The sequence below is a fragment of the Stylophora pistillata genome, chromosome 4 (genome assembly GCF_964205215.1).
Source record: "Stylophora pistillata chromosome 4, jaStyPist1.2, whole genome shotgun sequence".
Lineage (NCBI taxonomy): Eukaryota > Metazoa > Cnidaria > Anthozoa > Scleractinia > Pocilloporidae > Stylophora > Stylophora pistillata.
In genome coordinates, this window is record NC_142522.1 from 8,341,759 (window position 1) to 8,354,829 (window position 13,071).

Below are 13,071 nucleotides of genomic sequence, written 5' to 3' on the forward strand. Positions count from 1 at the left end.
CTGTAATGTTTACACGTATTTTTATGATAAAAAAAGAAAGACATCGTTATATTGAAAGATGAAAATAGTCCATTTCGCAAAATAGTATCTCTCCTTAAATTGCTATTTTGAGAAATATTTTGTATAAGTTTTGAGAAATTAAAGAAGGCCACAAGTTTTGGTGATATACCATTTTGAAATGTTTAACTGAAATGACGATTTCTCCAAAATCTTTGCAAAAATTTCTTTTACCTTATCAGAAAATATAAATATATATCTTATTAGACGTTTTATTGTGTAGTATCGCTAATTATTATATGGCTGTGTCTCACAAGGACTGGGAACTACCGAATTCACGAATTTGATTGGCTGAAATCAATATTAAAAACAGTCTAGATTTTCCCATCCAGACCGGCATCCAGACCGGTCTAGAAAAAAAAAGGTACAAAGAATATAAAAAATTGGCATGTAAGACACAACCATATAATAAACATCTTAACAACCGAGCTAGGTCGGTCTGTATGGATAAATCTTGACCTCGGTCGCTGGTACAGACCTCACTGCGTTCGGTCTGTAGTGGCGACGAAGGTTTTCCCATACAGACGTCCCGCTCGGTTAATAAAAACTAAGTATTTTTAGTAAATACAACACGTTTATTTTGTCCATATTGAATTATTACACCACCTGTCTTACCGCGAATCGGGTTTCATATTTCTGCAAATTGATACATCATGTGATCATAAGATATTACTACAGTATTTTTACGAGTTGTGCGCGTTATTTGCACTCTGCGAAGCAAGATTGGATAATAAATCGGCATTATTCCTTTAGTTTTGTAATATCTCGCCTGGTTATATGGTGATTTATAAATGGAAGGGATTTCAATCGAGGTAACGACAATAGCGGTAATGTAAGATTGTGATGTAATGTCGGGAACCGTGAACAATGCCTTATTCGTTTAGTTGTTATTGTTCTCTGTTGTGTATGACCGGGAATGACTTCACTCGATTTCCCAGAATGTACTTTGTACTCCTAGGTATCACGTAGCTACTTAGTTAAATATAGCGATCCTGCATGCGCTCGTGTCGGTTGATGCTGTAGTTAAGCCTGAAGTTTAAGCGGAGTGATTCTTAGAATAAAGGAGCTGATTAATTAGGAAACGTGTTGGTGCATTTTCAACAGTAAGATCCTACAAGAGCTGTTGCATTTCGAGATGTACTTGAAACACAATGATTGGGTTAAGAACTTCACAATCACGAATGATTTACATAGACAATTGAACTCATTCCAAAGGCATATTTTTCTTCTCATTTTCATGCGGAAAAAGCCGTTGATAAAATGTGGTGGGCCCTTAAGTACATTTTCATCACGTCTTTCGTAATTATCTTGCCGGATTTCATACTATCAACCTTGCTTCTAATCCTCTTGGACATATCATGGAATTTCCCCTTTGCGACGAGCTAAAATTAATTCTGAATTCGGCTCAAGGCCCGATGATCTCTCCATTTATTTAGAAACCACATGGAAATTAACGTTCGTTCGCCACGCGCAGGGATCTTTAGCAAAACAATGAACGCAATCGGCGGAATACGAGATCCCCGCGCACCTAGATGCGTTGTTATGTTATGCACTGATATGCTGGAGCACAGGCAGCCCAAGCTCACTTCTAGAAAAGCGGACGTGACTCTTACCGTGTTGCGCAACGTTTTATATTTATAAAGGTTTGTATGGGATGTTATCGGTTTGCCTTAAAAGAGAGAAAAAAATGTCTTCTTTTGAAATAAAATGGGCCTACCTTATTGCCTTGTTCTTTTCTTTGTTGATTCCAAGCGTCTCAGCTGATGTCTGATTGGTTGACTAAATATCCGCATCTAAAGTTAGAGTAGCGTAAAATATGCGAGAATTGTTGCGTGAATGGACGCCACGTCAAAAATATTTCAAATATCAAAATTTCCTGACATACTTTCGTTCCTCATTATCCCTGGTATGTTTTGGCGAAATCTCACGAAAATCGGTCAAGTCCCAAAAAATTCGCTCAGAATGGATGTATATCTCTCAAAATGAAATGCAAGATTTTAGCTCCTAAAGGTTTGTAAACAAGAAGCGCCTCCTGAAACAGCGAACCAATGGGAAGATGGGACCTGGTGTCAATGACAATGGATCAAGATTTTCCTGGGAAAAGCATTGCATAGCACTCAGGTTGTTTTTATCTCGCTCTGATGAACGTTGAGTAATGGGCAAAGTTGGTAAAGGAAAACCCGCAGCAAAAAAGGTAAAGCTGGAAAAACTTCTGAAAAGCAAAACAGCGAATCGACAGACAGTTTAAGAAATACCCTTAGCGCTGAATGAGTTCCATCGGGTAAGTTTATTCATGATTTCATATGATTCAAGACGATTGCCTATGTTTTTGTACCAGGGCTGGTTTGCGCTTATTGAGAGGAAACTTTGTTTCTAACCTTAAATACGACAGGTGTAGATTAAATGGCGACTTCTTTGTTCACAATTTGGATGCCAGAGTGAAGAGGAGTGCCAGGACTGTTTTTTTTCCTGACAAAGAGGTGCCATTCAGGCTCTCTTCTTTGAGCCTGTTTTTTTTTTTTTTTTTTTTCTTTTTCTTTGTCCAAGTACTGCTCACTCATTTTGATTTATGTTTTTTATCCATGAGAAAAGACTTTCCACTGGCAGAGAACTTCCACGTGAGGATGTTATCAAGTGTACGATGTAAACAAAATATGCAAATCACATGAAATTGGCGTGATATACACCTAGTGGGGTTGCCCATTTACGAGATTGTGACACCTTCCTGATTTATTAACTTTAATTTGAAAATACGTTTTCCCAAATAAGTCGGACGCCGTTTGGAATTTTTACAGTTTTTTTGTAAATGGTAAAATGGCTAACTTCAGCCTAGTCCAATAAAAAAAAAGATTTTTTCGGCCTCTGAAGGTGAGAAGTAACCTTAAGTGCTTTGTTTCATATTTAGACTTTCCCTTAAACAATCTTATGGCAAAGCATGCTGCTATATTCGGCGAGCGGGCAACAACTGCGTAATTGTATCCCGGTCGGGATACATTTGAATTTGATTAGGGGGCACGTGATCAAGAATCAACCAATCACAGTGCTCGTTTTGTTAAGTGAAAGTCAAGGTATATAACAATCAGCATTGAACTTCAACCGCACAGAAAACAACGTCAATCATTATTCTTGCGATTTATCATGACAAAACTTAGCGAAGCCTTACTTTCACTACTTTCGTTCTTTCACTTGGCACTATCATTGCTGTTATTAACCAAGTAATTAACAATGATTTCGGACGTGAGTTAAACTACCTAAACGTTGTTCGTATGCAGAGTACAAATCGATATATCCTTTTCCTGTAGAGACACCAACATGGCCGCCAATTAATTGTTTTGCCGTGAACCAATTGCTGGCCGTAACGTTCTCTGAAAACGATCCACAAGTCGCATTTTTAATCTCTTTTGAGGCCTTCCTGTTTCGATAGGCTCTCTTTACGTTTCCATCGGCATAAACGCACAGCCAAAGCCAACAAGCAGATGATTTGATGTTCGTATTCTGTGATGACAAGTTTCACGAGAAAAGCTCAATTAATCCACAAAGAATGGAATATTACCATCGGCTGGCAAATTATCCAAGCATGAGTGGTGCTTTGGTTTATTGCAGGGCTTGAAGCTGCCAGGTTTGTACTCCCCCCAACCACTTGCCAGTCCTTGTTTTATCCAGGACTGAGCATGTTTAAGAGTTTCTCTTCCATAACGACCCCTTATATACAAAGCAGGATTGCAAGCCGTGTTTACCCAGTTACCTCTTATATTCGCTTTGGTAAACGATGCAAGGCTCCGTAGCTCTGGTGGGAGGTGCTGCCAATTGGTCATATCCGCCATCCCCCAGACTTCGAAGTAAAATCCACGGAAATTGATGTACAGGAAACCATTAACTAACTTTCCCATTTCTTTGTGAAAATGTGGCGCTTTATATCCGGAAAATGAGATTCCTTTACTTCGAAAATATTGTTTTGTTTCTTCCTTGTTAAATATTTCAATTTGTGATGACAACGTGATGAGATCTCCGTCGACATCATACGGGACAAGGCCATTGAACTTTACACCACCAACAATAGAACCAGAGTCAAGTTCAAATGAAATATTTCTTTCATCACAGAACTTCTGAAGAACTGTCAACACATGTGCATACTCTTCCAAGCAACAAATTGGGAGTAGTTCGTGTGTTGCTTTGCACGTGACACCAATTTCGTCGCAAGAGAATGAATGTTTGACCCCCTGGGGCAACAGTACCCGATTAATGCCCCTCTTTTTCGCCAAAGGTGTCCAAACGTCCTTTTTAGTGCTCTTGGAATACGAAGTGTAATCTGAAGCGAAATACATAGAATCTGGGCAGGTCATAACTTGGTGGCCATCCTCTCTAATGCGCAAGAACCAGTCTTCAAATATCACTTCGTTTGGAAGACTTTCGTCCAGCTTAAACAATTCTGCTTTAGCTAAAAAAGGTCCCTGCAGATAATCACAAAACATACACGCATTTTGTGAGTGAAAGTAACCTTCTTGATATTCTAGAACATAGTTTAGTAGTTTGGTTTGCACGCATCCAGCTTTCCAGTGACCTGAAATATTCCGAAATGCTCCCCCGGCAACTTTTACATTTGGTATCTGACTAACCACACGAATTTGTCGCTCTATTTGAGTGAGCCATGAGAAGTGAACCACGTCACGTGCTACCAGTACATACGAAGTGGAGGTTTTACCTTTGAGTGTGTTCCAAACTGTTGCTTCTTTTGTATCATTGACTTTAACCACGTCAATGTTTTCGTACTTTTGGGCCATTTCCACGATATCGTTACTACGAGTTGCTACATGAACTTGAACTGTTGGGTAGGTATCATTGATACCTTTTAATACATTGCGAATGTGTTTCTCATCTTCCTGAGGATATGCAACGGTATTTATTAAAATACTTATTACAGCTCTCAGGGGTTTGGCACTGGTACAGTTGGTGAGAAACCAACCTTTGGCATAGAACGGGTAACCAATTTGGTTTCCTCTATATTCTTCTGGACACACATCCAAACTTTTGTTGTTCGTGTCACTATTTGTAGTTGGTGGTTCTGATTTAGCATCAAGGCGTTTTGCAAGTTCTCCAACTTTGTTTACAAGTTCTGGCGAAGGTATACTTTTATGATCTAAGAGGAATTTCAGTTGGGAGTGGATTTCGTGAAGCTCCTTTCCAAAGGAATCCCTCAGCCAGGTTGATTCAGTTGTTTTTACATCTGTCTTAATATCTTCACTCTCCTTTGTTGTTTTCTCTCTCTCCTTTGTTATGTTATTACATAAACACGTCCTTATTTCCTCCTGGTTTTTCACTGCCTTAAATGGGGGTTGTAAAAATCTGAAGAGGTAACACGTTTAGTGTTAATAGTGGAAATAATGGGGTGTGGCTTATAGTGGGTATTTGAGCATTGCTATCATGTAAAGCATTATTACAGTCTAACTAAGTGAAGCGTACCCCTCAAGATTATGTTAATGAATTGATCATTTGGATATTGAACCCGCCAGTCGTTTCAAGAATGCAATAATGAATTGATTATTTGATTATTGAACCCACTAGCCTTTTCACGAATGTAATAATGGATTGATTATTTGAATATTGAACCCGATAGCCCTATCCGTTTTGAAAAGGCGCGGATCATTGTTCAAATTAGAAGTCCATTTCTGAAGTCCAATATGATTGTTCTATTAGACGAGGAATCCTGAAAATGAACAAACTGCAGGGTAAAAACACTGCGAAAACAGTCGATCGTAAATATTAACGAAATAAAAAAGTCTTGCGCTGGCTTCGCCCGTAAAAATTTTTTTTGACCACGAATACACACAAGAATTTCTACAAGTTCCTTAAGATGTAAATAGGCGAAAACAGCTGTCGATAACATTCCATTTACAACGAATACACACAAGAATTTCTACAAGTTCCTTAAGATGTAAATAGGCGAAAACAGCTGTCGATAACATTCCATTTACAACGAATACGCACAAGAATTTCTACAAGTTCCTTAAGATGTAAATAGGCGAAAACAGCTGTCGATAACATTCCATTTACAACGAATACACACAAGAATTTCTACAAGTTCCTTAAGATGTAAATAGGCGAAAACAGCTGTCGATAACATTCCATTTACAACGAATACACACAAGAATTTCTACAAGTTCCTTAAGATGTAAATAGGCGAAAACAGCTGTCGATAACATTCCATTTACAACATTTACAAGACGTTCTACACAACACTCGAACTCACCTTTCCCGCCATGTCTGACGCCAGGTTGAAATGGTTCCGATACATCATCACGTGTTTGCATAATCCAATCAGAAATGGATTTCTGATTTGAACAATAATCCGCGCCTTTTCAAAACGAATACGGCTATCGGGTTCAATGTTCAGATAATCAATCCGTTATTGCATTTTTTAAACGGTGAGCGGGTTCCATGTTCAAATATTCAATTCGTTATTGCGCTCCTGAGACGATTCGCGGGTTCAATATTCAAATAATCAAATCATTAATGTAATCCAGAGGGGCACGCTTCACTTAGTTTGACTGTAAGAACTTGGCTAAAACATTTGGACTAGAACAGGCAGGCATCAGAAAAATCTCTCAATACTGATTTCACCACAACTACATTTTGATTTGAATTTGGTACAAGTGTGACATAGGTGTAGCCACGGCTTCCACCAAGCAATCAAGGATTTCTTTATTCTAAAACTCACCTGGGCTTTGGTGGAGTGAATACACGAAGCGATAAGAGTAACAAGGTAAAAAGGATCGCTGCAATGGACCAATAAAGATACCTCCTGGTTAATGTGGACGCCATTAGCCCTTGAAATCAATGCTGTGGAAGTAACGACAGAAAGATATGTCGGAATGTGTGGATATTGGTAACAATCTAATGTACTATGGTGGAGTTTCGTTTTGTTAAACTTCCTGTTATCTATAGCCTGTTCCAGGCTCACAGGCAGTGGAAACTAATGAAAAAGTGGATTTGCAAAAAATGGCGTACACGATATGCGGAGGCTCGAATTAAAATACAAAAAGACAGACTCATTTCCCCAATTCTTCTCCATCACCAAAAGTGTAGATTGCACATGCAGCCTGCCAAATAATAGTAACAGCAGCTAGCGAAAGGGAAAAGAGAAAAATCTGCATGGAGTACTTTGCGGATTCTCCTCTACGTTCGTGAATAAATCAATGCGTCGTTAAAGGGAAAAGTACGGTCTAGAAAAAGTTTACCAGTATCGAAAGTTTCTTGCTTGCATTGTCCGAACTGGCTATTCATTTGAGCTAAAAGCGTTTTAGTTGCGAACAATTCCGTTTCAAAAATCGGCATTTTTAAATCGAAATCCGCCATCTTTGTTATGACGAAACTATGACGTAGCAATAGTCAAGCATGCTAAATTACATCGCTGCTAAAGTGGATGTAAACAAGGAAAACAGCGGCGAGGAGAGCGCTACTTAATAAATTCTCGACTTGGATTTTAATCAAGCCGAGAGGGTGTAATACATCCATTTATGTTTCAAAGGAAACATGGCTCGTCTTCAGGGAAAGGAGTACCTTTGTTGAAGAGAAAGAGAGAGAAAGTCAGGAAAATAAGTTTAAAAAAGAAACGTCAGCCCGCTCAGTCGCTCACGTCTTGGAAATCGCGAGTGGTTCTCTTGCGTTAACTGTCCAGAGAAACCTACGGAAAATGAGAAAGTATGCTCCTAAGGATTAACTGTACTAGGAAACCCACTCAATTTAAAAGGCAAAGGTTTTTTCCTCAAACAAATCCAAGCTGTGGAGTGACAGTTATTTTGCTAAAGAAGACCGCAGTGCCCGTGACGGATTCATTTCACATTGCTACTCGGAATGAGACAAATTATTTTTGCAGTTACAGGAACCCAGCTTCGGTGTACAACTAAACACGAGCCATGTGGAACCAAAATCAGCCCCAGTTGGTATGCAAAAGGTTAGAAATGATAGACTTGAAGATCATTCTTCGTAAACACCGACAAAATTGATTAGAAACATTAAGTTACAGAAATTAACGCAGACAAAAGGCAGAAGTTAATTGTTACGAATTAAATTTTGTTTGTGTCAGCATTCACCTTTAATTTGGAATGGTCTTATTATCTTTATTGCTTAGAATTAGCTTCAACGCAGTATTTTTCATTCTGAAGTGTTTGAAACATAGCGACTTCTGAGAGGTAGAGCTGTGTTATTTTCCACACGCGCCAGAAAGTCGCCTCTGTCATACAGTCAGTGTTAACATTAGAAATTACATCAATATGACTGAAGCTAAAATGAAACTTTCGATTTAATTTTGAAATTTAATCACTTTCACCAGAGTATGGTGAGGGTCGCACAACAGAGCGAGGCTCCAAATTAAGTGCGCCCAATATCCCACCCATCCCACCTCAGGGGAGGACATCCATCACACAGTGATCTCGTATGTGGGAAATTAACGTCTCCTACCCCAACCCTGCAGGAGACGGGACCTCCATTTATTCGTCCCTATCCGAGAAGACTAGAATATCTAACCATTTCTTGATGTTATAGAAAGGTAGCAAATTCTTCTCAATTATTTTAAGACCCTGAGTGTTGGTCCGGCCGGGGCTCGAACCCTCGACCTCCCGCACAACAGTCCAGCGCTCTATCCATTGAGCTAACCGGGAGGCGGTTGAAAGCATAAGCACTGCATAATTACGTCAAGCAGTTGGTTGGAAGACTTAAAATATTTTCGTGTTATTTTTATCGTGTCCAATCGGTATGATAGAGTGAAATACGGCCGCCTGCCTAACGAAGGATAATTTGTATTTGTCGCAAACGTGTCTGTCTTGATTATTTGCCAGCAATGTCATCTAGTTTTTGTTCGTAGGAGAATGCGACTGGTTGGGTAAAGAAAATTTACTCGGTGGACTCATAACAGACTTAGGAAAGACAAGATATGTTTATACACTGTTTGGAAAAGCGCACGATGTTGGAAATCGGCTTTGGTCAAGGGTGGCGACTGAGAATTCACCACATACGGTATGCCACCATTTCGAGTTTCAATTTATTCGCTTACAACAAAATGGTTTGAAAAAATTCATAGAGTAAATAAATGAAATTTGTGTTGAATATGGAAAAGTATAGCTTTTAGTCCGAAGCGAAGGTTAACAAGGAAAACTTACATGCCTGTATATCTTGCTGGAAGTCTTCGTTGTGGCAGTTCTGAGGTTTTGCAGAGTTTGCCAAGCCGTCCTCGCGAGTTAATAGGGACTTTAGGATGCCTGGACGGCTGACCTCGAGGACGGTAATATTAGGCGCGGAGGACTGGGCCGAAACCGACGTTCTTGGCGGGAAACTTTCTACGTTAAGGAGCGGGTTGTTTGAACGGAGGACGGCAGCGAACCTGAAGTTTCTAGCACTGTTCGTAAATCATGGTATCTTTTAAAAAGACTCACGAAATGACTGTTATTGCTTACGCAGAAAAGCTACTGACCGACGAAGAGTTCCTGTTTCTGTACGAAGCTAATAAGTCAGTTAATTTAGAGCTGCCTTACTACGAGTACGAAGAATTTAACTTATGGCTGAACATTTATGGTGAATAGCAGTAATTTACGTGATACATGGAGTGAGCAATATAATTCTGGAAACAAGCCAGAAAATTCAATTTCATTCAAGTTTAGTTGACATATTCGCCATCACTGCGAAGCACAGCAAACAAACACTCATTTGCGACGGTATTTTACACTTCAATTTTTTAACTTTTTTTATCAAAACAAGAAATAACAGTAAGGACAGCCTTGTCAATTGGAAATAATGAATTTTAAAAGAAATGCTCGTCAAATGTGCTTACGTTCACTTGTGGACGGCAAAACTCCAATGGCAGATATTAGATCTGAGCCCACGTAAAAACGGTTTTGTTCAAAGGTGCATGGAATCGAGGCATTTGGGCCAAAGGCTTTGTAAATTCTCAAAGGTATCACTGTATTTTTCATAACAACTCGCATTTAAAGTTTTTTACCACGAAAGATGCTTGCAATGTGGTTTATCGCTCCGAATGCAATACAATGTCTAACCATTACTATCTTTGCCATTTGAATGCTTCAGATTGTCGATAAAAGTAAAAAAAGGCGTAAAATGCTAGTTGTTTTGAAATATACAGTGATACGTTTGAGAATTTACCAAGCCTGTGACCCAAGTGCCTCGATTCCGTGCATCTTTACACAAAACCGCTTTTACGCAGGCTCAGATCTAATATCTGCCATTCTGAAGTCCTCGACAACAACTGGACGGCAACACGTGTTGTGCAGACATGCGCAATACAGTCTACACGTGTAAAATTACTTCCGGTCAGCCGTGCTCTGAAACAGCCGTCCAGGTATCTTAAAGTCCCTAATAATTTTCGCCGGCTAACTTATCTTTAATATTTTCCTTTCTGGTGGCTTGTGGAGGCTTACACCTTTTCCTTTTGAGTTTTAGTATGTATTTTGACTTTCAACCACACGATAGGCTCGATTTCTAGCCGTTTTTCGGGAACCCGAGCCCACGCTCCTCTCCGGGGAGGAACGAAAAAGACCGGACGCGAGAGAGTGGCAGAAATCGAGGCTAACCGGACGACAGTTCACCTCATTTCAACTATTAGGAGTGTTAGAAATTGTCTTCACAGAGGTCAAACAGGTCAACAAGGACAAAGCGCCGAACAATGTTTGACTATTGCTACGTCACAACTGACGTAATATCCAAGATGGCATTTTTCTAACCACGAAAGTTGTAAAAATGGGCAATTTCAAAGCGCTCTTGTCGCTAATACAAAGCAAAGTGGACAAAATGGCAGTTATTTTCGAACTCCTGAGAAAAAAGTCTTCTAATTGAGATAAACTTTTTCTAGACCGTACTTTCCCTTTAAGGCCATAAAGTACAAAAGTGATTTGAAATATTAACTGGCGCTGTAGTTGTAATGACATGTACTTTACATAAGGTGTAATCAATGTACAGTGTCGTTGAGTAATTCGAACGCATTACGCGACACTTAACTGAACGGAAATACACGTGGGAAATGTCAACCTTTTTTCGATGGTCTATTTGCGAGGTAGGAAAAATTGATCCGAATATTTTGGTTAACTTTTAATCACCCAACGTCAAAATGGCACATTAACCTTTATCACAGGTTTGTAGGTGAAAAAAAAAAAAAAAAAAAAAAAAAAAAAAAAAAAAAAAAAAAAACACGCAAACAAACAAACAGACGAAAAAGACTCCAGTATCACTCTCGCAAAAGGTTTTAGCGTGCAGTTCATATCGTAAACATGCCTGAAACTTCAGGGCTTTTTCTATTTTGCGAAACCGAAACGAAACGAAACTAGGCAAGATGTAACGAAACTAAAGGAATGATGCCAACATATTTTCTAATAAGGTAAAGAGTCACAAGGATTTAGTGTAATCGTGAATTGATAACAAGGATTTTTATCCATTTCGCAAAGTAGTAATTTAGGAAGACTAACTATTTTGCGAAATCGACCATTTACACCCCTGCGGTGACAACGTGACTTCTTTCTTGTCACAAAAATACATTTAAACATTACAAGTTAGTATATCACCTAAATAAAGAATTAAGAAATAGGCGGATTAAGAAAAGATTAAAAAATAAGAGGTGATCAAAATCTTAGTACGTTAGATTAATACCAACCAAAAACATATTGTGTGACGCGAGAATGGCAACATTGTTACCGCCCGCTGAGTGAAAATAGTATGCCTGCCCACATGTAGCAATATTTAATCCTTTTGTGATTTATATTTGATTTAGACTATTTTACTTTTAAATTCAAACTTCCTCTCCAAAATTTATTTAAATTTGAAAAATATTTATTTTATCTCGTTTTCCATTTAAATCTAAACTTTTGAAATGTCTTTTAAAACTTTCAAACTTTTATGTAAACTTACGAATTTGTGTTTGATTTAAACTACGTCATTAGCTCACATGTTCATCATCGGCGGCCATTTTGTTTTGCGGGATTTCTGAACGATTTCGATTTGCTTCGATTCCTTGGCCTCTTTTGATATTGCCGTTGGGTTGCTGGAAAGGAATTATATAAGCGTCACCAATCTGAACAAGCATTTCTAAAATGGCTGACGGGGTAGAGACATTTTTGAAATATGCGTTGGAGAGATCCGAGGAAATAAATGCAGGAATTCAGCACGAAATTGTAGGATGATGTTGTTGTAGTTGCACCTGTTGAAGTGGCTCACAGCATCGAAATCACTGATTTTGTATTTTCTAAGGTTAATGTAATCAGGCCATCAAGGCAAGCTGGACTTGACATTTACAGTGAAGTTATAACACTAGTTGTTCAAAAAATGTGAAGAATTCCTGTGATTCATACTAATCAACCATCAGGCAGGAGGCTAGTGTAATCTTTTGTCTGACAATAAGAGAGTGGAGCATTATAAATATCAACAAAAATATTCTGAACAAGAAATGTCACAGATACCCAGGAAAGGAACAAGCATCATGATTTCACTCACTTTAGACTGTTAGTCAGTTTATTTGCCATAAGCTATTCATCAAGTGTTATGATTTTGTGATACTTCATATACTTGCTTGTGTACTGAAATCATTCACTTTTTTGACCAAGTTATCCGATTGGAATATGTTGAAGTAAAAAAAAATCTGTGACATAATGTTTGGTGGTGACATAATCACCCTATTTTTAGATTGATAAGTGGCAGTTGCTTGTTTAGGGTTATTATTTCTTTGTCATAGTTTCAAATAAATTGAAGGGAATGTGTAAAAAATGTACATATGATTTGAATGATTCATCAAGTATATAATGTTAGAGTAGTTTTAAAACTACTAAAACATGAACTGCAAATTAGTTGGTTTATCCAAGTAGTTTTAATTTCAAAAGGCATTGATCAATCATGGTATTACCTATACTGACAGCAAAATCCAAGTCCAAATCAAAATCAAAAATACTTAAAGACTGTTTGGGTGAAAAAAGTGTTTTCACTATCCTTCTGATGCACAAGTATACAAATTTCAATACATGA

General features: G+C 38.4%; 1 protein-coding gene across 3 annotated transcripts in view; it reads right to left on the minus strand.

Moving 5' to 3' along the window:
* Window positions 1–2,779: 2,779 nt before the first annotated feature.
* LOC148732261 (uncharacterized) overlaps window positions 2,780–13,071 on the minus strand; it is a 34,271-nt gene continuing 23,979 nt past the window's right edge. Inside the window, exons 1-3 of one of the 3 annotated variants that reach the window (XM_088757345.1) lie at window positions 7,615–7,739; window positions 6,773–6,894; window positions 2,780–5,400 (exon numbers count right to left, since the gene is read on the minus strand). In XM_088757345.1, coding sequence (XP_088613471.1) covers window positions 3,585–5,400; window positions 6,773–6,876 — 1,920 coding nt within the window. In that variant the 5' untranslated portion in view covers window positions 6,877–6,894; window positions 7,615–7,739 and the 3' untranslated portion in view covers window positions 2,780–3,584. Of the gene's footprint in view, window positions 5,401–6,772; window positions 7,525–7,614; window positions 7,740–13,071 lie in introns of those variants that run through there. The other 2 variants (XM_088757342.1, XM_088757343.1) reach the window with 2 other exon arrangements.